Source organism: Daphnia pulex, chromosome 7, assembly GCF_021134715.1.
Source record: "Daphnia pulex isolate KAP4 chromosome 7, ASM2113471v1".
NCBI classification, from domain to species: Eukaryota; Metazoa; Arthropoda; class Branchiopoda; order Diplostraca; family Daphniidae; genus Daphnia; species Daphnia pulex.
This window is the reverse complement of record NC_060023.1, coordinates 10,921,078-10,944,450: the sequence shown is the minus strand read 5'-3', so window position 1 is coordinate 10,944,450 and position 23,373 is coordinate 10,921,078. Positions and strand designations below refer to the sequence as shown.

Sequence of the window (23,373 nt, the reverse complement as noted above, 5' to 3'; positions counted from 1 at the left end):
AATGTCCAAGTTCAACTTATTAGTTATCACTGTTTATACATTAACAATTTCATACAGAAATGATTTAATATTGATTGATTATAATTTTCTTCTTAACACTAAATCATTAATAAACTTTAAGAAGAACCACTTCAATATTTTCTGATTATCACAATGCTTTGAACTCCGTGAACTATTTCTGCAGGATGAGGTAGATATCGTTCCAGTTTTAATTTTCATCTTAATTTGGATTGCTCTGGCTCAGTCACTCTGGCTCAGTTCTTTATTGGCTTATATCACATTCAAGTTTTGAAATCCCGCGCTAATGTTTACGATTCTGGCGCAGCATTAGCAACAACCCGATACTAGCAGTCGACTTTTTAAAGTCAACAATAACACTTGGAAACTGCTGATGAAACGTTGGTAGTTCGTGCTAAAATTCTGCACTCTCATCAGTCTCTATTACGTCTTTTCTTTAATATTTCTGCTGTTAATGTACATTCAGGCATGAATGAGTAACTTTCGCGAATTATAATAAATTAACAACGGAAAATGTCAGGAAAAATGAAACTTCGCCTCAAAGGAGAGGCATTCACTAAGCAAGTGATAACAGAATTCGATACTAATTGTGTTACAGTTTCTGAACTAAAAATTCGTGTCCAGGAAATTTTGCAACTGAATGATGAAGAATTTGTAGGGTAAGGTCAAATATAAAAAAGATTTAGTACATTACATAAGCAACCACCTTATGTAACATCAAAATTTTTTATTTTTACAGGTCAATACAGTTAAGCATGAATGGAAAGCAAGCTCTTTTGGCAGAAGACACTGAATTGCTTTCTCATTTGGGATTTGTATCTGGAGATGCAATTTACATTCTAGGAACTTCAGGGACAAGAGCAGCAAAATCTCTTAAATTACATCATGATAGCACCCTTGAAAATGAACAAACCAATCCAGACAAGCCAACAGTTTCGTATTCACTTCATCAGCAGGAAGAAGCAAGTTTAAATGCTACCGTCACAATGACTCAGAATAAAGGGGATAATACTGAAGATTTAGATGACAAGTGTGGGGCTATTGAGAAACATCATGCACCTTTGTCAGATACTCCAGATCAGTTGATTCCTGAATCCTTTACAGCATTGATTGCTTCAAATTCACCAAACCTCCTGTTTGAATCCAATCTTGAGAAACTAGCTTGTTTACTTCACATTCTAATGATAGAAACTGGATTTGAACCACAAACTAGCGAAAGCTGTTCAGACCCATTTTGTACATTACCTAATTCATGGAAGGTGACTAATGAAACTCTGAGACTGAACTACAAAACAAGATCGCAATCTTCTTCAACCATCGTTCTTTCATCTATGGGACCGCTTGTTATTGTTCTTGGGATTGGATCTGCAGGAAAGAATATGTCGTTGAAACTTAAACCAAAAGATTTCGTGCCTCCTGTAGGTGGTAAACAACTAAAGCAACTGTCAATTGATTTTAAGAATGAAATAGCTTTTCCGCTATACGTTCACACCGAAAGAGAAGCGAATGGCGAATGCCCTGCGCATTTGTCCAACATGCCACCAGAAATCTTAAGTAACATACTTCAGATGCTTGATTTCAAAAGCATATGCAGAATGGCAATCACATCCAGGCTATTTCAGCAACTAGCAAGTGAACCTAGACTTTGGAAACGACTTGTCATGAAGTATTCAAATCATAAATTTTTGAAAAACTCTGTGCATTCTAATAATTTCTTTGTCTGTTTAATTAGGTATTTGGGGGTAAAGTTAATAAAGTTCTCTACCCACCCAGCGCCAAATACCTTGAATTGGAAACAATTTTATAAAGACGAATATTTACTTGAAAAGAAACAAAAAGGTATCGATACTTAATCTTAATTCAATAATACTGTCGTTTTACACACATTTTGAATTTTGAATGCATTCTACAGAAGTGTCAAGAGAAATTCGTGCCTATACAACAATGCCGCGGCTTCCTCTATCATTCTTTCCTAGTCCGCGTGTTTATCCCGATGGCATGGGTGGACCCGATTTTCCTGGTATAGTGGGCGGCTATTCTGATTTATATCCAGATTTAAGAGGTATGCTGTACACTGAATTCCGAGTAATTCGCTGAATATGTATTGCTGACTTCCCCTGATTTAGGCTTTGGACCACCAGGACGTAGACTTCCCTTTCACGATGGAGGAGGAGCAGGATTCCCACGACCTTTTAATAGATTCCGCGGATTTCCACCAATTTAAGTTTAAGGTAGATCACTACTTTGTTCGAAACATTCTTTGCATGTTAAATCTGCATATGCCTATTGGTTTGGTTAGAAAGTCTTTGATTATCATTAACTTCAAGCAAACTGTTTCGATTATTGGAGGAGATAATTGGTAGACGTCACGTGGAAGAATTTTCCACATCCCCACACTATTCTTGAATTTTTCAATACTTCAATAATATAATTACTTTAAAATGGGAAAATGAAAGAAAGTGATAAACGAAATATTGATAATGCGTTATTTTCACAACGGTTCTAAATTTGAAGACGATTTAAAATACAATTTGAAATCCAATTATTAGGGCAAAGAGAGCTGCGTGATCGGCGTGATAAAATCCTTTATCACGCCGAAACGGAAAGCTGGGCATAGCGTGATGGTATCCCTCTCACCATGTTAAATTTCTCTTAAGGGCGGGGCTGGGGGGGGGGTGGGTAAATCAGCTCATTTACTACTAAAAGGTCGACGCCACCAAACGGGTGTGTATGCGTAACATAAGTTAACGTAATGTAATAAGAAAAAATTCACAAAACCAAAAAAAGCACCAACTAACCAGACACCAAGTTGGTCAGACGGTGTGAGTCGAAATAGCCTGGCGGCTATTGTACCCACGGCTATTGTACCCTGCTTGATAATGACGTTACACGTGTCGTTCTTACCCACCCTCTATCTACACCATTGCAGACATTATTACGTAATGTTCTCCGTGACCTTCGATCAGTTCACAGCAAATGATTACTGATCGATTACTATTTCAATATTTAGTTATTTACTACATAATCAATCATTTTTTAATCCATTTTCATTTGTTTATTAAGTAATAGTAACAAATCACATTCTATTAATCTGGAATCCACATCAATATGTCCCTGACTACATCAATTTTGAAATTTGAATCATAAAAAAAAATTCACACGATTAGTACTTTTAGTAGCATCATAATTAAGTTAATTATGATAGTATGGTTAATTTAATTCACCACACTATTTTGACACTAAATTATACTATTCTAAAAATGATATTGCTAATCATTTAGAAGGAAATATTTTAACTTAATTCATTTAACATATTCAACCCATTGAGAAATAATTAGAAGAAAGTGCAAAGGAAAGCTAATAATTGTGCCGCCACAACATTGTTGACATTTATTTTCTTAAAGTGGCTTGATCGATTGTAACCAAAATTGTGCAAAAAGATTAAAGAGAAAAAAAAAAGAATTGGCAAAAAAATTTAATTCAATTGCGTGTATTAATTAGATCCAATCATCTCTCCCTCAAAACAAATTAGTATGGAATATTAAACGGATACTGGTGATGATGGCTGGACCAAGCCATTTTTACGAAACGGTGATTGCGATTGAGACTATCGATGAAGGCCATGTCCTCGGCGGCAAGGTCGAAATCGAGCGATGACAAATTTTCCAGCATTCGGGCTCGGTTCGATGACTTTGGAATAACGACCACTCCTTGCATAGTCTATGGGAGTCGATGAGGAAATTAGTCGTAGACTTTTAAGGTTTTCAAGGGAAGCATATATATACACACCAGGTAGCGAAGCAAAATCTGGACGACTGTTCGTCTGTATCTGACGGCTACTTCATTAATTTGGGGATCGTTGAGCAAGATAGGTTCGTTTACGGGATCTTCGACAAGACTCGGTCGCCCAAGCGGACTGTAAGCCGTTACGACAATCCCGTACTCTCGACAGAGTTCAATCATTGGTTTCTGGTTAAGATAGACATGGGCTTCCACCTGACGCAGGATAGCGTCCGTGTATGGTTAATCATTGAATGCCCTTCGTTACCCGCCGGCTCCATAGTTAATTAGAAATAGCACTAACCTGATTCGTGACCGGCTTGATGGCACAGTTCTCCAATAATCTTTTGAGCTGTTGACTGTTGAAATTGGAGACGCCGATTGAGCGCACTAGACCTTGACGAACGCAGGCTTCCATGGCTTTCCAGGTATCGACGTAGTCGACGTCTTTGCATTTCACACGGCCGTTTTCGTCGAATGGAACATCCAGTATCATCTCCGGATTTTCCTGTAAAAGGTTCAGCGTTAAATATAATCAGACATATTCAGCTCAAGACCAGCATACCTCGAACGCCATGGGCCAGTGCATCAGGTAAAGATCCAAGTAGTCGAGTTGCAGATTTTTCAGGGTCATTCGCAAGGCAGGCTCGACCAATCTGGGACTCATGAACGTACACCACAACTGCAGACATAATAGAATAAGTCATTATAGTTTAATTCATTTCCCATTAATTTCTGAACACAATTTTAGGCAGACCACGTCGACAACACGCGACAACATGTACACCCGCCATGACGTACAGATTTAGATCTATTTACCTTACTAACAATGAAGAGGTCTTTTCTATCGATGATTGCGTCGTCCATCTTCTGCCGAATGGCTTGGCCCACCTCCACTTCGTTGCCGTAGATTGGAGCTCCATCGATATGACGATAGCCGACCTCGATGGCGTCTCCAACTGCCCGGATGATTTCATCTTTGTAAGCCTTTGATTTGTCACGTGGGAAAAGTGTCGTCGTCGCCATGCAGCAACACAAAACGTCCAGCACCGGCAAATACAGATAAGAAAAAAGGGCAAGGAATCAATGTAGGAATGAATAGAAGCCAAGTAGAAAAACCGACATTTTTTTTTTTAAATTGAAAGAGACACGAGGACGGCACGAGGACCTATTTATAGCTTACATTTGCCGTCCCGAAGCCGATCAATGGCATTTTGCATCCGTTGTTCAAAAGGAGGGATGGAATTTTCGCCGACATTTTCCTATTGGGTGAGTATTAAATCAAATTTAAAGGGGAGAACTTATTGACTGTCTTAGTAGAGAACGAATCACAATGGCTGACGTGGCCGACGACCCGATTTTGACTGTCCGGATTTCTCGTAGATCGATCCGAAGGCGACGATCGAACCTAAGAGGTGTGAATAGATAATAGAAGATAATAGATAAATACAGGAAACAAAAAGAGGTAAAAGAATATCCAAAAACGCCAAATGCATGCGGCGGATTTTTTCGATAACCACATTTGATAAGCTCATTTTTGGGCAGTGTGGCTGCAGACTCCAGACTGTGCCACTTCATTTTTCCTCATCGGTTAGTGCAGTTTCTTTTGATTGCGACATTGTTCCGTCAAAGTTTTTTTAATCTTCCTGTCACGAGTTCAATTCTCGTTTTAATTGAATCTTTTTGGCTGCTTCCGTCACCGCAGATTTTTCTTGATTACACTGAGCTTTTGAATTGGTCAACACGTTTTGCGTTTCATCCAAAAGTCTAACTGTTCTTCTATTTCCGCTTTATTAGCGAGGTTTAGCCTACTGCATTTGTCAGTGCAGATTTTTCGAGTTCGCAGATTTTCGTCGTCTCGTTGTCCGCTGTATCTAAAAATCTGCGATTTCCATTTTAGTCACCTTAATCGTATCCACCAATGCGGATTATTCTTATTCGAGGAGGAATGTTTGTTGATCAAAGTTCGCTGTGAAACTCGTCAACTCGGTTTGCACTTCATGCAGAAGTTTGCCGTTTCCTCCGGTTTTGCTTTCGGTGGAAATTCCTGTTTCTTTTAAAGTGAGATGTTTGTGAGTTTTGTCAGATGAAGGAAATCCATAATCCACTTCCATCCGTAAAGCGAAATTATTCCAACAGTTCACACAACGAATGAAGTAAATATTTTTGTTGCCGGTTTTTTGGTTTTCAAACAAAAATGCCATATCATCATTTTCACATTTGGAGTTAATTTTCCCATAATTCTTACAAGGCATACAGCACCGTTACTTAAGCCGAAGGCCAACGCTTGCAAAATCTGTGTCTACAAAAACATCAATCCAGACCATGACAGAAATCCCCTGACATTCAGTTCAACTGGCAACCTTGGTCGTACCGTTACCTCAAACTGGCAACTTTCTAGAAGAAGTAAACAAGTAAAGGAAAACCCTAGGTTAGGTTAGAAGCCAACGTTAGGTTAACGTTCTCCGTGATCCGTGTGTCTTGTGTTTTTGTCGAGATTTTTATTATTTTACTGATTTAACAAACAATGAGGTGGACTGTTTTGAAAGTGGCAGCTTGTGTGGGTGCGGCTTTCATTGTCTACTATATTAAGTATGATATCCGTGCGGCTGTTACATCAGCATTATCAAGATTTTTTAAGTGTTTATGAAATGCTATCCGCAATGTAACATATTGATTGCATTTTTAGAAAACGCTGTGGAGGTCCTTTATGTCGATGTGTCTTGAGGCTTGATGAGAAATTTGTAATAATTACTGGTGGAACTTCTGGTAAATAATTTTTAATAAGAAAAATGATGTAATAATATGACTATAAAACCAAAATTGAATTTATCAATTCATTAGGTTTAGGACTGGCTGTTGCTGAACAGCTTGCTAATAGAGGTGCAAGCATAATTTTTACTGCAAGAGATCTGGATAAGGGTCTTGCGATCCAAGAATCTCTTAGAGCAAGAACTAAGAACCCTAAAATTTTCTGCGAGTATCTGGATCTAAACAACTTTGTTTCTATTCATCAATTTGTTTCCCGAGTGAACCAAAAATATCCCAAAGTAGATTTGCTTATCAACAATGCAGGAGTATTTTTCCATCCTCCTAAAGAAACAGTAGATAAATTTGATGTCACATTTCAGACCAACTATTTGGGTAGGTTTGGTGTAATTTATGTTGGTGAATTAAGTTATTTACTCATTGTTATCTTTCTACAGGGCATTTTCTTTTAACTGAATTACTGGTTCCAGTATTAGCCGATCAAAGCCGCGTAATATTTTTGTCATCGGCTGCACATTCCTTAACTCAAACTTTGGACTTGAAGAGTGCATGTATTTTCGACGAAGGAGCCACCGGAACTTCAGCAAGATTTCAGAGTTACGCTAAAGCAAAGCTATGCTTATTGTTGTATAGTAAGACTTTTGCACAACGCTACAAGGGTAAACTATGACATTACTATGATATTTCTTTTGAATAATTATTATTTTGGTTTTGTTTTAACAGAGAGAGGAATTCGTGTTTATAGTGTAGATCCTGGATCAGTTGAGACACCGATGTACCGTCATTTTCCTTTCTTGACAAACCCGATTTTGAAAGCAATCCAGAAACCGATTCGCTTTATTGTAGTTCGCAGTCCATTCCAAGGAGCACAAACTGTTCTTCACTGCGCCTTATCTCCCAAACTGGGCAGTGAAACTGGACTTTACTACGCGTAATAAAAAACATCATTTGCTTATAAATTTCATACGTTTCAAACCGGCTTAATTTTTTATAGGGACCTGGAAACCAAGACACCTTCCAATCTATCACAAGACATTCAACTATCGTCCCAGCTGTACGATTACAGTCGAGTTTGGGCAGGTTTGTCTGATTTTGAAAAGAGTAAGTCTGCCTAGTTTCGACTGCTCTACATGGCCGCCAAATGACGAATGGATCGAAAGAGTCAAATTGATGAGAAAGTGATTCAATTTCAACCTTGCACAGAAGAAGGAAATCCAATTTAGGAAAAAAAAACGGAAGAACTTTCCGTGTTACATATCGGCGTTGTCCATGATGAGTGGTTTCGGATTCTTGAATTGTGTTTACAGCTGATGGACTAGGGAGAATTGACCCTTTTCCGCGCCTTATTAGTATAATTTCACAGGCATCAACTATTCCGTGTTGAGAATTGTTGGGATTTGGAAACAACAATCTTTAATTTGTTTGTTTCTTCTTTCATCTGTGTGTTGGTTTTCTTTAGTGATTTCTTGTAAAAGGTTTCTTAGATGTTTTCTTCAGAGACGTTGTCTCAACTGGTTAAGGTCTCTTCTCTCCCCTTGCTTCAGCCAATAAAAATCCTATTCTATTAAGTGTGTTCGCAGTATTACTTAATCTATTAAAACAAGTGTATAGAGAAATTTTTCCATTCTTAGGAATCCTAATAACAATAAGAATATCTAAATCCAATCACTTAAAATAACTGTTCGCCGTGGCCTATATAAAGACAAAATCGCAAATAGAATATTAAAATAAAAAGTTAAAATAAATAAACAACGAAAGAAAAATTATTTTTTCGACATAGCCCATTTTTAAAACATTTCTATATGCTCCTATTGGCCATTGTGTAATTTCTCTGTAAGATTGGGACTAATTAACATCTGTAACAGTTAGGGAAACATTTTAAAAAAGTTTATTTGAATTCGAATGATTTTAAAATTTGGTTGAATCTCGGTAACCATAGAAACGCAGCAAGCAATTTGTTAAAAAACCATTTCATTCAAAACGGTTAAAGAACCCTTAGCCTTAGTCCTGAGTCCTGACCTTCAGACTGACATTTCTCTGACACATAAATAAAGAAACACATTGTTTCTGGGTTTTTACATGTTATTATATTATTCTAAATAAATTTCCTAAAGTTCAGTCGATCCCTATCCTTGTGGTTCAGTTTTCACTTTTCAGAATCGTTTTTTGACAATCTCTTGCAGGTCGGTGATTTTCGAAGACTCGAATCCATCTTTTCTTTTTTTCGTGTTTGCTACCACCCTATCAGTGATTTTTAAATAAGTTAAAATGTCTTAATTTTTCCTTAAACTCCAATATAGCACTGAAATAAAAGTGAAACAAGCAAACAAGTAAACAACTCATAATTGCTAAATAATAAATAATTTGGCAACGGTTAAAATTTAAAATTCAAATTCAGCCACCAGGGGGACTTCCGCTGTATTGCAGCCCAGCAGCTCAACGCTCAAGGACGAGGAAAAAACCGTTAGAAAGTTTCTCGTACTTGTGCCAGGCAGACATCGTCAATGAGAGCTCAAGAATCTTAGTTGAAATTTCGTAAAGTTTTAACTTTTTCTACTTAAGAATTGTTTTCTTCTTACTTCAACACGGTAAGCCTCTATTTTCTAATTATTTAGTACAATTACTAACCTAGTTTTGCTAAAATTGGTAGAAGAATCAAGTTCATCTCCCACCATTTTGAAGACTGCTTCCAATTTATCTTCCACATAACTGGGATTTGTTCCTACTGAATATTTGTTTCTTCTAACATCAACAAGGTAAACCTTTTGTCTTTCCTAATTTGGTATAAAAAATAACTTGGTTTTTGTAAAATTGTTTAGGAGATCAAGTACATTTCCCACGGTATTCGAAGACTGCTTCCAATTGATTTTCCATCTAGGTGGCATTTGTTTTATTTTTCTTCAAATTAGCAGGTATTTATCACATGACATTCTTCCTTATATGTGTACTAAAATTTTAAATTTATCAGAACAGTACTGACTACAGACCGTCTGACCAACCCAAAGCACGGAAGAACATGGGTTCTAAAAGGAAAGCTGATGATGTGACACCTGAATGTCAGGAACATAGTAATCCCGCTAAGAAAAGGAAGAATGATGTTGAATCTCTTCTGCTTGAAGTTGAAAACCAGAATGTGGCTTTCTTGAAGTATTTTGTCGAACAAGTTACTGGCAACTTCCCGTTGAGTGAACAGTGGAGATTAGTATTCATTCCTGCCCTATCTGACACCACAATTTCAGACCAGATCTTTCATATCCTCAAGAAGAAGTACCCAGACATCGACCTCATGAAAAAAGAAGAGAAAACAAAAAATCCAGATTGTATGATTCTACCACAGGACGCTGATACAGAGCAGCTCATTGAAGTACTGGAGCTGGTCGGCGCTGCGTGTGTTTTTTATGGGAACGCTAAAGCTCGAAGATACGGCTGGAGCTGCTGGTATAAAGCCACGAATCTGCGAGAAGGCAATGCCATTCCGAAGTCTACCTTTCTTCAATCTGAAAACCTAAAACTTGCTATGAGGAAAAAACTTGAATTCCAAACTGTTCAAGAATTGGAAGGATTGCTTCGGCAGAGGCGAACGCACTGGGCGACTCAGGCAATCTTCACTTGTCTACGTATATCGAAGAAGTGTGACTGCTATCAGAAAAGATTCGTTGTCTACAATTTGTTCAAATTCGCTCTTCAAGGATGGGGGGACCGCAATGTCCCCCGTCCCCGCGCTTTCGCCATATCCCTCCACCTTTTTGAGCTCTTCGGTAAAACAAAATTTTTGGACGAACTAGTGAAAAATGAAACGAACTTGGAAGATGTCGTACACTCAACGTTCACCGAATTCTTCAACACCCTGAGGGACCCACAAAAGAATCAAACCGAACTGGCTACATTATTGACATACGACAATTTGATGACTTCTCTGGTTTTCTCTTTCGTATACCAGGTGAAAGTTCACGATGACGCTCGAAATGATCAAATCAAAATCAAAGATTATACGATCAAATCAAAAGCCGACAAGCTTGAAGAAATTTCACAGCTGATTCTTGTTATTCTCAAACTGCTGGTGTCAATTCCGAAATCGAAGAGTGAAAGCAAGCGATTGAAGAGTCAGCTAGAAGTATACATCAACATCTTTGAACTCAAGCGGGTATCTCTAAAACCGAACCTCTTGCTTAGAGTATGCACGTCGCACCAAGGAACACCCAACGAGTTCAAGCTTATCAAGTTGTTGCTGAAAGCAGGAGCGGATCCCAACGCTGTAGATCAACAACGCTGCAGCCCTCTTCATCTGCTGGCAAATAGTGAACATTTCTCCTCTCATATGTGGGACGATCCTTCGTATTCTACTCGTGCTGAAAACTTCACTTCGATCGTTCGACTTATCTTGCATGAAAGATTTCATGACGAACAAGTTAATTTAAGTGGCCAATCAGCATTGGAGCGTATTCAAGCTCTTCTTTCGCGGTATCCAAATGCCGAATTAAGCCGACTGGTAGGCAATTTCTCGCAGGGTGTTCGTCCGTTATCTTGCATCGCAGCGAAAGAAGCTCGAAGGAATCAACTCCCCTGGAAATGTTTACCTGTGACGCTTCAGTCTATGGTTTTGCAGCACTAGTTCGTTTCGATACTGCTTTGAATAGTTTCCCTTTTTGGCGTCTACACTAACTTCCGAAATTTCTCGTATTGTTACTTGTCTTTCGTTTGCATCGAATAACAACCTTTGCTTGTGGATGAATAAAACGAGTTAATAACTTATTATCTGATATTTTAGATCTATTTCTTGCATTTTGCACTTTCAATTTAACTATTTTCACAAATCTCTAAGTCGAAAATTACATGCCATGAAGAACCTATCAAATAATGGTATTGAATAATAAGATTTCAGAAAAACCACTTACAAAAGTTAAATTCTGTTGTTTCACCAGGCGTCAGATTGATATTTAAGTTTTCAGAGTCTTGTCTTCAGGAGTTCAGGCAGGGGTATGGAAGAGGGTGTGGAGAGTCAGAGAAGAGAAAGTAGAGAAGAGTAGCGAAGGCATCAATATCTTGAATATTTACAACTCAGGGAAAAATTAACGTGAACATTAATGCCTTAAAGAACACAGTAATTAAAAATAATTTTGGTAAAATACCTTGCAACAGAAACTATTTTGCTTCAGAAGACATAGGTTGTGAGCTTGCATTATTGGATTAGACCATTTCATTTCTATTGTCACGAGCACCTAGTTGGCCAGGTTACATTACATGAGAACTGCTGAAAGCTGAAATTATCTGAAAACATTTAGTCAAGAATGCAGTAAGAATCATTAGCTAAAGATTGTGTAATCAATTACTTAAAAATAGTTAACCAATCTCCGGTGTTAAGTTTTTAATTTGTTTTGAAATTTGAAATAACGAACGACGTGTCATAGTGTCATGTGATGTCTGTGCTTGATGTGACTGTGCAACAAATTTAAGATTTAAAAACTGATTACTAGATGTCGCCAGTGTCGCCCTTGTTGTTCTTACCGAACGAGGTGAAATCGGCTATGGGTGAAATGGGCGAAACAAATTGGCAAATTGCTGCTAATTTATACTTCTATTCCTGTAATTTCAAGTACCGAATTTAACTTCATATCTAATGTAGGTTCAGCTTGACCTAGTTTTCTTATTTTTATGTTATTCTAACTTATTTCTTCAAATTCTAGATCAGCATAGCCTACTGTCAGTCATTCCAACAAGTTGACCAGTAGCGCTGAGTCAATTTCCATCCATTAGATCCTCATGCTGTCAAAAGCCTAAAACTCATGTTTGAAGCCCAGATATTGTGGAATACAAAATATGTATCAAGATAAGGTATTTCCCCGTTACTGCTACCAGACCATTACAATTCAGATTTTCATAAACATAGGTATTCTTGCTTGTGAACCATAGGATCTTTTCTGAATTTTGCAATTTTATGGCTGTTTTTACTTCGGTTTAGAAGGCAACCGGCAACCCAGCTTAGATCTTAGCTGGGTTGCCTTCTAAACCCAACTCGAGTTTGATATAGTTTCATTTCTTATAGGTAAATTTGTGTAAATTTGTAAATAACATAGATAATTTCCTTGTCCCATTGCTGCTTAGAGTAGTGACATGAAGAGTGTGAAGTGAATAACCTGCAATGTGTATGTACATGTACCAGATCTGTACATGAAAACATATATATATTATGTACATGAGTACAGATGCATAATAGGTAACAATTTTATTTTTTAAATCCATATAGCCAATAATCATTTTATTCTTTCTAACAGATGCGCAAACACGAATGTTATGAATTTCGTTTTGGGGTCAATGGAGTTGGCGCTGGTTGCCGTTACTGGCCTTTTGCGACGTCTTGATATCAGTTTACAATAATAGCTCTGGACTCTAGGGAATCCAAACTCATATTCGAGGTAACCTTGCAGTCAACATATGTGAGGATTTCTTGATTCGTTAAAATTTTTGCATATCTTCGTTGTGATTCTTGCATGGAAGTCAACCTGCAGAAAGGTCGGCCAGTTTGTCCAGACAGGATGTCTTTCTCGCTTGAAGGTCACGAGAAACATTACGTAAAACTGGCATGCGGTGGTGAAGAGGTTGGGTGAGAATGACACGTGTTTCATCATTATCAAAGCAGGTACAATAGCCGCAAGGGTAAGCTATTTGGTTTTCATTTTGATTTTGGTTTTTGTAGACCCATCCCCAGCAACGTCTACCTAAAGAAGGAAAGGCCAGTTTGCATTTCAATCGAAGGTCATGGAGATAAAAAAAAACGTTTCATGCAGTGGTGTAGAGGTTGGGTGAGAACGGGACGTTTTGCATCATTATCAAGAAGGTAAAATAACCGCAAGGCTTAAGAGGAGGGGTGAGAAAAAGTCGCATAAAAGGCGAGAGAAAAGTTGACAGGGATCAGTCGAGCGAGTATCTTCGACAAGGGAACAGCTGTAGTGTACTATTTGCCGTCAGCTGCATTCTTCATCGTACTATCAGTTCTCAATCATGGGTAAATTTTCTGTTGTTGTATGGAGTTATGTATCAATTTCTATTTTGTTTTCTCTTTGTTAACATGCCAGATAATGTTGCATATTATTTGTTAAATTATTTATTTTTTAGTCGTACATAATGGCAAGGATTAGGCGAAAGAAATCAGTCGAGTGAACATCTCCGGCACGGTAACAGCAACTGCAGTGCACCATTTGTCACCAACTGCATTCTTCGTCGAATTGCTAGTCAAATCATGGGTAAAAATTTTACATAGAGTTGTGAATCGACTTATTATTTGTTAACATGTTGTAATGTTGTACTTATCATTTGTTATAATGTTCAAATAATTATTTGTCTAGCAAACTATGGCGTCGTGCTGCAGTTGTGTGTTGCATCGTTGATGGCTGGATCGGCCACTGGTGTACCGATGTCTCCTGGGTATGGCGGCTAACAAATCGAAACGCCGCCACCTTACTACACAAGATACGGCTCGACCAGTTGCTACACCGAGGCCCCCAAGTACTGCACCAAGGCTCCAGATTATTATCCTACTACTTATGCTGCCCTGAGCTACTACACCGAATCCCCACAGTATTATTCTTCCCCGAGCTACAATACCAAAGGGTCGATTACTACACCGATGCTCCGAAGTACTACACCACCAAGACACCGGAGTACTGCACAACTACATACAATGGTTAAATATTCTGTTACTTAGAGTTTTAAATATTCCAATTGCTTTTATCTAAATTTTTTACTCTGATCATTAAAAAAGAGAAAAGGCGAAAGAAAACCGTCGAGTGGTCATCTCCGACACGGCAACAGTAACTGCAGTGCCAAGGCTCAGTATTACACCACAAATTATGTTGCCCCGAGACTCTACCCCAAAGCGCCTGAGTGCTATACCGAGGGCACTAATTTCTACACCACCAAGGCACCGGAGTACTACACTGCAACATACCCTGCTCCAGATTATTACAACGAGGCTCCCCAACACTACACCACCAAGGCACTGGAGTACTACACCACTACATATCATGGTAAACATTCTGTTGTGTGGAGTTTTAATATGGCATTCCAATAAATATACTTTTCGTATGAAAGTAGAGGAAAGGTGAAAGAATTCAGCAGCCGAGTGAGCATCTCCGTTACAGCAACAGGAACTACCGTGCAGTATTTGATCAACTTCATCCTTCTTCGCATTACAAGTTTTAAATAAAGGTAAAAAATTTTCTAAGAGTTTTGAATCAACTCTACTTTTTTCTATTTGTTAATATACCGGTTCCATAATTGATTATTAATGATAAAATTTATTAATTGTCAAGTAAACTATGGCGTCGTGCTGCTGTTGGGCGTTATATCGTTGATGGATGGATCGACCACTGGTGTGCTGATTTCTCCTGGGTATGGCGGGCGTGAATAATCCGTAGCAACCGGTTACTACACTGGGGCCCCCAAATACTACACCACCAAGGCTCCAGAGTATTACACCACAACTTATGCTGCCCCAATGTTACTACGCAGATGCTCCGAAGTATTTTTCTTCCTCGAGCTTCACTACCTTCACCACGCCGCTTACTAATTAACAACGTCAACACCTACTTACTATACGAAGGTCTCCAGTACTACGCCACAAAAGCTCCTGAGTATTAAACTTGAACCTACGATGTTCCAGCTAACTATAATAATGCTCCCATGTATTATTCTGTTCCCAGCTACTACACCGAGGACCTAACTTGTCACACCACTGAAGCGCCCAAGTATTGCACTACAACCTACGTTTCTCCAGCTTACACCACGATGGCAGCGGAGTACTACACCACGATGGCAGCGGAGTACTACACCACGATGGCAGCGGAGTACTACACCACGATGGCAGCGGAGTACTACACCACGATGGCAGCGTGGTGATGAGTCAGAGTGGTGATGATTCTTCAGTATCCTGCGCTGTGACATGTCTGTTTCATATTTTGGAGGTGACTATTGCCTTAGTCGATCTGCATACGGACATGTTCTTGTGTTTTGACGATGTTACAAGGGTAGGTTACGAAAGGAAGTTGTAACTGTTGATTTGGGTAAGTCTTATAAGTAAAAGGCAAGTGGATGAATTTTGTATAAATGAAAGAATTTGAAGTTGAGAAAAATATATTGGAACAATTCCTAAACAAGACTTGGTATCAATCAAAAGACAATGAACAAAAAATTTATAAAAAGAATTGTGTTATATTGTCCCACCTCCACCCACAATTCCACCACATTTTACAATCACATACATACATACATACATACATACACTTAAGCTAACCCGTTGGCTGCCACGCCATACAACCCGTAGGTTGCACTCTACTACTCTACGCGCCACGTCTGAAGGATCCATGACCAAGTGGGACTTGCCATTGCTGACAAGTCCGTGCTGACAAGGGGGGGACTAAGGTGCATTGCCTGAAACAGGCTTGCCTTGCGGCAAATTTTGGGCTTGGCGACTCTCCGACCCCGCGGCTGTAAACCATGAGACCGAACAGCGCGGCCCGTGCATGGGAGAACAAAGGCGTGGCAGTCAACGGGTTAACTTACACTAACACAAACGAAATAATACCAACAATACGATGATCCACGTTGATGACAAGTCTCGGTGTCGTTCGCGATTTCGTTCTCACCAGGAGCAGGGGCAACATCCGACGGAGACAGGTGACGACTGTTAAAGATGAGAAAATCCATCTTCTCGACGTCTCCTCTGCATTACCTGAATAAAGACAAAACAATTCTTATTAAGTGACATGCCAATAAAAGTTACATAATACATATAGGCACATTGATCTGGTTTTTTAGCTCAAAGATTCAAAAATGCAATTTTTTTAACTTAAAATCAAGCTTGCAATATTAAGAACTATACACAGAACAAAGCTCACTTGCTAGTCTAAAAAAAAAAATTCCGGAAGTAGACCGGAAGTAACCACAGCGCCTCAACCATTGAGCTGTCGTCAAATTAAACCACATATTCGTGATCTCCATGAAATTTGGGGTCGATTAGGTGTGATTTAAACGAAATCCAAAATTTGGCCAAAATCGAGAATTTTCCTGAGACATAGAGCTGTATTTCACGACGGCGTGACAAAGACATATCATTATAAAAGATTAGTAGATGTACGATGAGGAATTTCAATTGACTAGGCGAAGTTAGACGAGAGATGGAACAATGGAAATAGTATACAGAGCGATGAAAAACGAGATATAATACACTACGATGCAACGATGGAGAACAAATTCATGCGATACATGTCATATAATCACATGCAAAACCATTACGGAGCTGGAGTACTGGCTTCCTGGTCGTCCCCATGTCCGCGGATGTGGCGATGAATAATGGAGACAGATCCCTGGATAGCCATCAGACGGCACTTCCTCCGGAGGCGGCGCCAAGGAGCCGGGGGGATGTTGAGGGCGACAGCAACCGCGTTGTTTGAAGGGAGCCAGGATCCCAAGGCGCCAATAACGAAGGGGAGAGTTAACCCCAGGCAGCTGTATTTCTCTATTTTTCTGGCATGGCCAGCGTCGAGGGACTCAGGAGCGTCGAAGGTGATGGTGAGATCAATTATTGTTGGTGGGTCGGTCGAGAAGATGACTATGTCCGGCCTCAGGGTTGAGCCAGGGAAGACTCTGTTGACAGTCGCTGCATGGCCGGCCCTGGTGATGGTTTTCACAATTTCCGCCAGCACAAGGTCGTGTCGGCGGCCAATGGCCGGAAGATTACTGCGGCAATGGCTGGTCACGTGTGAGGTAGTCTCGGCATCGACCTTGCATCTCCTGCACTTGGTGTTGGGAGCAGAGTAACCAGGATTACCGAGGAGCGGAAGCAGGCCGAGGCGGCTCTTGTGGATGAGATTCCACTCGTTGAATGAGAGGCAGGTCCGATGAGATGAGAGGCGGGCAACGTCGTTAGATGGGTCAAGTAGTAGCCCCCTTGCTACCCTGCCCTGATGCAAGGCATTCGTGAGGGAGATTGTCCAGCGTTTCCGGATGACTGTGCGGAGGCCCCTTACAGCTTTCAGAGAGAGGCAGGAGACGTCGTCGGCGATCACTTTGGTCGATTCATCGCCGGATACATCGATCCTAACCTCGAGTCTTCGTGCTGATTTCCTGGCACGGGACCAGGTATTGGAGCCGCACTTGTAGAAACGGGTGTCATAGAGTCCACCTTCTAACGAGCCAGAGAGGTAGTTAGAAAGAGGCAGCGGATCAGGTGGATTGCCGTCGAATCCCCTGGAGATGTTTTGGCTGAGCTGGGCTCTGGCAGTGAGGCGGACAACCGGATCGTTGCTATCGAGGAGTTGAGTGGCACGAGCGATGATCCAGATGTCCGAATCTTTTGCCAGTTGAGAGGCGCCTAAGCCGCCAGCCCTGCGATCAGAATAGAGGAAGCCGTTATGAGCAGTGTGGGGGACGTTGGCAACGAAACGGAGGAATTCGGCACAGCGAGCATCCATCTCATTGAGAAAACCGCGAAGGACCCTCCCTGTGGCGAGATGATGAGAGAGAGACGGCAGTAGGTGGGCTCTGTAAACCTCCAGTTTTTGCCAAGGCGCCAAGTCAGAATCGGCGACCTTAATCAGCTTGTCGGGCAGATCACAGACGGGTCGAAATGTTAGACGAGTGCCCATGGGGACTCCTAAGTAGCACTCGCTCTCTCCTTCCTCCAAGCAGCGAAGAGAGGTGCCATGAATGTGCAGGAGAGATGAGTTGGTGGCCTTACCCTTGGACAGGGAGAGGAAAGAGCATTTTGCGACGTTGAACCTGAGCCCGAGTTTCGCCGCCACGGCAAGCATGGCGTCAAGAGTAGGCTGAAGCTGATCAGGAGAGGATCCAATGAGGGAGAGGTCATCCGCGTAAGCAGTGGCCTTCAGCAGGGAGTCGAAGAGATTAAAGCCTTGGTTGGTAGGATCCTTGGCGCAGCGGATGAGGGGCTCAGCGGCAAGGTTGAAGATGATGGAGCTTAGTCCATCTCCCTGACGGACACCGGACGTGGGATGAACGGTGACCAGTTCCTTGTTGACAACAAACTGGAAGATGCTGTTGGTGTAGATGTCAGTGAGAATGTCACGGAGCTCTGTCGGGATCGGAAGACTCTGAAAGAGTTGATGGAGGAAATCGTGGGGGAGCGAGCCAAAGGCGTTGGCAAGGTCGAGCCAGCAGATGGTGAGTCGGCTTTTCCTGAGCTTGGCCTGTTCGATGGCCGATTCCAGCAGCATGGTGTGTTCTTGTATTCCATGGACCCCAGGAAGGAAGCCCTTCTGTTCAAATGACAACCAGTCATTGTCGGACGCGACTGCGGTAAGGCGGGATGCTATGGAGCTCGAGAAGAGCTTGTATATGGTGGAAAGCAGCGATATGGGCCTGAAATTGCCGTAGTCGTCAGTAGGGCCCTTCTTGTATACCGGGATGGTGCGAGCCGATTTCCAACAGGCAGGAATGCCGTAGAGCCAGACCGCAGCGTATAGGAGCTCAAGCAGCCGCCCAAAAGGGTCCAGACGAAGAATGTCTTTGTATTCAACGCCGTCAGCTCCAGGAGAAGTATTGGAGGCCCGTTTGAGCTTGTGTGCGACCTCCTGGCTCGATGGTGGAAGTGAGAGCAAGGAGAGGTCGTCATCGGACAGAGGGGCCCAAGAGCATGCGTCGTACGCCGCTTTCGCTACCATAATGTCCGCTTCCGGAGGGCGAGGCTGCTCATAGGTGGCCTTGAGGAAGAGTGTGGCGGACTCGATGGAGCCAGTGTAGCACTGCGATGTCTCGCCCAGAACCTTGCGTACGGCCCTCTTCGGGTATCTTTTGAAGAGTGCTTGGAGTTTGCTGGCCGCCTCCCATCGCTTGGCATTGTTCTTCTGACGGATTCGCTGTTGTTGCCTGGACTGGTGCCTACGCGTGTTGGACCTTTGAGGTGACGTACGAGGAGGACGAGGAGGTCTAGAGGCCTCACTGTTAGATGGGTCGTCTTTCGAAGTGCGAGAGTGCCAGTCGGCAGCGAGATCAGATGCGATCGTGTCCAGCTCAGTCCTGGAGGAGCACTCCATGATTATGGGAGCCCAGTGTTCGTAGAAGAGGTTGGCAGGAGTTGGACCGTCTTCTTCGTCAGGCAAGCTGCCGTCCAGATCGTCTACTCCTAGTTCGAGAGAGGGACTGGAAGCGCCGGAGTTCGTGGTAGGCGAAGTCCCGAGAGGAGAGTGAGGCGAAGAAATTGGCTGGTATGGAACGACAGGGCCTTGGTGAGAGACGCATGCTGGCAGATTGATGGTAGGTGGAGCAGGAGCTCGTCTTGTCGCTGGAGGCGTTGGCTGTGGCCTAGCGTGTGAAGGGAAAAGAGCCGGATGTGGTGCATCAATGCCTGCCAGTGGGAAGTTAGCCGAAGGAGCAGGATCCCGACGGGGCCTGCCAAAGCGTGCCGTGGGGGGAGAGCAGCCCGAGTGTGGTGATGGGATCCATGAGTCGTCCCTTGTCCTTCGAGTAGAGGTGTCATCAGGCGTCTCGTAGTAGGTTGGAGCAGGAGTATGAGCAGGTGTAGTCCTCACAGTATCCAAAGAGGCACAGTTAGTTGCCCCAGCCAGGGCACCATTCCTGCTGGCCTGTTTAGCAGCCGCACGGGCAATGACAGAAGGGTAGCAGCGGTTGGAGCAAAACTTCTTCTTGTCGTTGTGGCAGATGAAGGTATTTCTGCAGGCACTGTTGCCACAGGCTTTCTCCATGTCGACGGAAAGACGGATGGCCAGAGGCTGCCCCGATTCAGTGAAGTAGAGTCGGAGTAGAAGAGTCGGTGTAGTAGAGTCGGTGTAGTAGAGTCGGTGAAGAAGAGTCGGTGTAGTAGGATCGGTGTAGTAGAGCCGGTCAGTTGACGCGGGCCAACGAGCCGGACAAACTGACGGATGAAAAAACCAGCTGACACTGGCCGGAAGGCGGACAAGCTGGCGGAAAATTAATCAGCTGACGCGGGCCAACGAGCCGGACAAACTGAGCGGAGGTGAAGAGTCAGCTGACGGGCAATGAAGCCGGACAAACTGTGATGCTGGAACAACTGGAACGTAGAAACAGCAGACGGAAACAGATGACGGGCTGAATAGCTGGACACTGACACTGGACACTTGGACACTGGACACTGTGACAGCTGACTGGAAGGGCGTTGACGAAAGACGACGGAGTGAAACAGGATTTTGCGGACGGTCCGGCGGAACCGACCAACGCAATCGGGCGGGAGATAAAAGGAGAAATCACGGACGATCTGGCGAGATCGACCAATGAGTTCAAACAAACGGGGGGAATATCCACGGACGATCTGACGAGATCGACCAATGAACTCTCGTCTCACGACACACAGCAATTAATATATTGAACAGGACAAACGGACGATCAAGAAAGAAATATAATAATTGTAAATGTTGCTTTCTTCGGGTTGAAGATCTGGACGACTGCGACGTAAACTGCCAGCTGGCCAGTTTCTTCGTGGTTATTTTGTACGTCGAATGAATATTTGCTGAACTACTGAATAATTTTCTCCCTGCCACATTTCACCCAGAAGCCAATCGCAGATCTCAACAGACGAAATTCCCAGGTGATGATGGACGCCAGTCTAACTTCTACTTCACTTCCAATGTCGTCCAAATTCGCCAATGTCGCAGTAGTAGGAGGGGTGGTGTAGTTTGGTCGGTGTAGTAGCTCTGGTGTAGTATGATCGGTGAGTCAGTGGGAGAGTGAATTCTAACTAGCATTCAAAACTCATTACCAGATGTCGCTACTGTCGCTCATGTTGTTTTTTCATTGTGAAACGAGGTGAAATAATTGGTTGCAAATTTATACTCATATTCCTGTGATTTCAATTACCAAATTGAACTTCGTATCATATGTAGGTTTATCTTTACCTAGTTTCCTAATGTTTATACTGCATAATTTTATTTCTTCAAATATTAGATGCATACTGTCAGTCATTCCAACAAGTTGACTTAGCGCTCAGTCACTTTCCATCCAAAAGACCCATCATTCTGTCTAAAAATCATGTTTTAAGCACACATATAGTGGAATACAAATCTGCCGAGTTAAGGTATTTTCCCATTACTACTACCAGTCCATTACAATTCAGATTTTCATGTAACATAGCTATTCTTGATCCATAGGATCTTTTCTGAATCTCGCAATTTCAGTGGCGTACCCTGCAACAGCATGTTTGTTGTTATGGCTGTTTTTACTTCTGTTTAGAAGGCAACCCAGCTAAGAGATAGGTACAGTTTTATTTCTCATAGGTAAATTTGTGTAAATTTGTAAATAACGTAGAGAATTTCCTTGTCCCATTTCCACTTAGAGTTTCAGTGACATGAAGACTGTGAAGTGAACCACCTATCACCATGCTACTGCCATACTTCATGACACTTACTTGAGCATCAGGAAATTTATCTCAACATGTGGAGTAATGCTGTTGGTTGCTGTGAATTCCATTTTTACGGTTTTTTCTTCATGAAAATTGCAGTGTGCTTCTAAAGGTAAAGATTAATATGCTTTATTCTTTTTAATATTTCATTAATGTAAAACATTTTATTTTAGAGAGCCCGCAGTTTCTTTATGGAATCGTGTGGTCCTGGTACGGAGATTCTGTGCCAATGCTGACCTTTGTCCATGACGGAAGAGGGACTTCCATCAACGTTCTTATCCATCCTTATCTTCGCGACGCACGCTCATCTAGCTTCACTGCTTCTAAACACAATTTGTTGTACTTCACTGGCGACTTGGCGAGTTTCTGGACCACTTCAGTGATCGCTTCCTTCCGCTGTTACACACCTGCAGTCACTCACCACGGGATTATGCCCAGGTACCCAACAATTGATTTATTTTCGTAGGTTATCTACTAATAGTCTAGTTGCGTTAGACCCTGTCTTTGTAATAGTTTCCAAAATCAGGCCCGTTCTTACGCGCCAACGAAGTTTTACTTGGACGTTTCTTTTTTCTAGCGCTAGATGGCTTTTTGATAATTTGCAGCTGTCAAAACAGTCAGTTTTAGTTACTTTGCACATCCATTTAAACATTTATTGGCAGTTATTTTGTTGAAATATTTAGTGATAACTGACGATTACTATTCCTGCAACAAAGCTCACTTGTAAAATTTTCGATAATTGCTTTTTTTTTTCTACTTCCGGTTTGCTCATTTCAGTCTGTAGTTCAGTAAATATTCATTTGAGGAGCAAAAGATCCACATATTCGTGATCCTCGTAAAATTTGTGGTAAAGTTCATGTTATCTTTTTTACGTATTCGTACTTCCGGTTTCGAAAATTTTCCTGAACTATAGTTCAGGAAAATTCTCGATTTTGGCCAAATTTTGGATTTCGTTTAAATCACACCTAATCGACCCCAAATTTCATGGAGATCACGAATATGTGGTTTAATTTGACGACAGCTCAATGGTTGAGGCGCTGTGGTTACTTCCGGTCTACTTCCGGAATTTTTTTTTTTAGACTAGCAAGTGAGCTTTGTTCTGTGTATAGTTCTTAATATTGCAAGCTTGATTTTAAGTTAAAAAAATTGCATTTTTGAATCTTTGAGCTAAAAAACCAGATCAATGTGCCTATATGTATTATGTAACTTTTATTGGCATGTCACTTAATAAGAATTGTTTTGTCTTTATTCAGGTAATGCAGAGGAGACGTCGAGAAGATGGATTTTCTCATCTTTAACAGTCGTCACCTGTCTCCGTCGGATGTTGCCCCTGCTCCTGGTGAGAACGAAATCGCGAACGACACCGAAACTTGTCATCAACGTGGATCATCGTATTGTTGGTATTATTTCGTTTGTGT

General features: G+C 41.6%; 5 protein-coding genes and 4 long non-coding RNA genes across 17 annotated transcripts; 7 read left to right on the top strand and 2 right to left on the bottom strand.

The window, feature by feature from the left end:
* The first annotated feature begins 354 nt into the window (after window positions 1-354).
* Window positions 355-4,647, top strand: LOC124196647 (F-box only protein 7-like). 4 transcript variants are annotated; one of them, XM_046591804.1, is made up of 6 exons: window positions 355-677; window positions 758-1,684; window positions 1,751-1,857; window positions 1,931-2,080; window positions 2,145-2,249; window positions 4,550-4,647. In XM_046591804.1, exons 1-5 carry the CDS (start codon window positions 532-534, stop codon window positions 2,240-2,242), a joined length of 1,428 nt encoding a protein of 475 aa, XP_046447760.1. In that variant the 5' UTR covers window positions 355-531; the 3' UTR covers window positions 2,243-2,249; window positions 4,550-4,647. The 4 variants fall into 4 exon arrangements, with proteins under 4 accessions (XP_046447760.1, XP_046447759.1, XP_046447758.1 ...); XM_046591803.1 differs by lacking the exon at window positions 4,550-4,647 and adding an exon at window positions 2,568-3,493; XM_046591802.1 differs by lacking the exon at window positions 4,550-4,647 and adding an exon at window positions 2,318-2,501.
* On the bottom strand, window positions 3,495-5,123 carry LOC124196649 (aldo-keto reductase family 1 member B1-like). Its single transcript, XM_046591807.1, has 6 exons — window positions 4,982-5,123; window positions 4,618-4,785; window positions 4,364-4,480; window positions 4,103-4,306; window positions 3,808-4,014; window positions 3,495-3,738 (listed from the first exon to the last, which is right to left on the bottom strand). Exons 1-6 carry the CDS (start codon window positions 5,054-5,056, stop codon window positions 3,547-3,549), a joined length of 963 nt encoding a protein of 320 aa, XP_046447763.1. The 5' UTR covers window positions 5,057-5,123; the 3' UTR covers window positions 3,495-3,546.
* A 1,087-nt stretch (window positions 5,124-6,210) lies between these two features.
* Window positions 6,211-8,135, top strand: LOC124196648 (retinol dehydrogenase 11-like). Its single transcript, XM_046591805.1, has 6 exons — window positions 6,211-6,390; window positions 6,488-6,567; window positions 6,643-6,942; window positions 7,005-7,226; window positions 7,291-7,498; window positions 7,562-8,135. The coding sequence occupies exons 1-6, from the start codon at window positions 6,326-6,328 to the stop codon at window positions 7,680-7,682; spliced, it is 996 nt and encodes a 331-aa protein (XP_046447761.1). The 5' UTR covers window positions 6,211-6,325; the 3' UTR covers window positions 7,683-8,135.
* An 840-nt stretch (window positions 8,136-8,975) lies between these two features.
* LOC124197477 lies at window positions 8,976-11,319 on the top strand. Of its 2 annotated transcripts, none has more exons than XM_046592970.1 (4): window positions 8,976-9,155; window positions 9,218-9,323; window positions 9,387-9,479; window positions 9,536-11,319. In XM_046592970.1, the coding sequence occupies exon 4, from the start codon at window positions 9,584-9,586 to the stop codon at window positions 11,177-11,179; it is 1,596 nt and encodes a 531-aa protein (XP_046448926.1). In that variant the 5' UTR covers window positions 8,976-9,155; window positions 9,218-9,323; window positions 9,387-9,479; window positions 9,536-9,583; the 3' UTR covers window positions 11,180-11,319. The 2 variants fall into 2 exon arrangements, with proteins under 2 accessions (XP_046448926.1, XP_046448927.1); XM_046592971.1 differs by having other exon boundaries at window positions 8,991-9,155; window positions 9,541-11,319.
* A 738-nt stretch (window positions 11,320-12,057) lies between these two features.
* On the top strand, window positions 12,058-12,395 carry LOC124198301. The gene is made up of 2 exons (XR_006876545.1): window positions 12,058-12,186; window positions 12,252-12,395. It is a non-coding gene; the product is annotated as an uncharacterized LOC124198301 (long non-coding RNA).
* A 25-nt stretch (window positions 12,396-12,420) lies between these two features.
* LOC124197569 lies at window positions 12,421-13,293 on the top strand. 2 transcript variants are annotated; one of them, XR_006876241.1, is made up of 6 exons: window positions 12,421-12,454; window positions 12,527-12,610; window positions 12,670-12,781; window positions 12,840-12,980; window positions 13,063-13,204; window positions 13,262-13,293. It is a non-coding gene; the product is annotated as an uncharacterized LOC124197569 (long non-coding RNA). The 2 variants fall into 2 exon arrangements; XR_006876242.1 differs by lacking the exon at window positions 12,421-12,454 and having other exon boundaries at window positions 12,470-12,610; window positions 12,840-13,204.
* A 59-nt stretch (window positions 13,294-13,352) lies between these two features.
* LOC124197731 lies at window positions 13,353-15,716 on the top strand. 4 transcript variants are annotated; one of them, XR_006876326.1, is made up of 8 exons: window positions 13,372-13,402; window positions 13,467-13,570; window positions 13,681-13,808; window positions 13,911-14,248; window positions 14,327-14,591; window positions 14,656-14,772; window positions 14,877-15,197; window positions 15,267-15,716. It is a non-coding gene; the product is annotated as an uncharacterized LOC124197731 (long non-coding RNA). The 4 variants fall into 4 exon arrangements; XR_006876327.1 differs by lacking the exon at window positions 13,467-13,570 and having other exon boundaries at window positions 13,353-13,402; window positions 15,267-15,408; XR_006876324.1 differs by lacking the exon at window positions 13,372-13,402 and having other exon boundaries at window positions 13,416-13,570.
* Window positions 15,717-16,853: 1,137 nt separating this feature from the next.
* LOC124198423 lies at window positions 16,854-20,285 on the bottom strand. Its single transcript, XM_046594254.1, has one exon. It carries the CDS (start codon window positions 20,283-20,285, stop codon window positions 16,854-16,856), a length of 3,432 nt encoding a protein of 1,143 aa, XP_046450210.1.
* A 1,068-nt stretch (window positions 20,286-21,353) lies between these two features.
* LOC124198292 lies at window positions 21,354-21,767 on the top strand. Its single transcript, XR_006876543.1, has 3 exons — window positions 21,354-21,436; window positions 21,502-21,631; window positions 21,705-21,767. It is a non-coding gene; the product is annotated as an uncharacterized LOC124198292 (long non-coding RNA).
* Window positions 21,768-23,373: the final 1,606 nt, after the last annotated feature.

Coding starts and splice junctions, on each gene's coding strand:
- LOC124197477 (XM_046592970.1), top strand. CDS start 9,584: ATGGGTTCTAAAAGGAAAGCTGATGATGTGACACCTGAATGTCAGGAA.
- LOC124196648 (XM_046591805.1), top strand. CDS start 6,326: ATGAGGTGGACTGTTTTGAAAGTGGCAGCTTGTGTGGGTGCGGCTTTC. Junction 6,568..6,642: donor AATTACTGGTGGAACTTCTG/GTAAATAATTTT, acceptor TCAATTCATTAG/GTTTAGGACTGGCTGTTGCT. Junction 7,227..7,290: donor TTTTGCACAACGCTACAAGG/GTAAACTATGAC, acceptor TTGTTTTAACAG/AGAGAGGAATTCGTGTTTAT.
- LOC124196649 (XM_046591807.1), bottom strand. CDS start 5,056: ATGTCGGCGAAAATTCCATCCCTCCTTTTGAACAACGGATGCAAAATG. Junction 4,481..4,617: donor ACCTCTTCATTGTTAGTAAG/GTAAATAGATCT, acceptor TTATGTCTGCAG/TTGTGGTGTACGTTCATGAG. Junction 4,307..4,363: donor ACTGGCCCATGGCGTTCGAG/GTATGCTGGTCT, acceptor AACCTTTTACAG/GAAAATCCGGAGATGATACT.
- LOC124198423 (XM_046594254.1), bottom strand. CDS start 20,285: ATGGAGAAAGCCTGTGGCAACAGTGCCTGCAGAAATACCTTCATCTGC.
- LOC124196647 (XM_046591804.1), top strand. CDS start 532: ATGTCAGGAAAAATGAAACTTCGCCTCAAAGGAGAGGCATTCACTAAG. Junction 678..757: donor AATGATGAAGAATTTGTAGG/GTAAGGTCAAAT, acceptor TTATTTTTACAG/GTCAATACAGTTAAGCATGA. Junction 2,081..2,144: donor TTTATATCCAGATTTAAGAG/GTATGCTGTACA, acceptor CCCCTGATTTAG/GCTTTGGACCACCAGGACGT.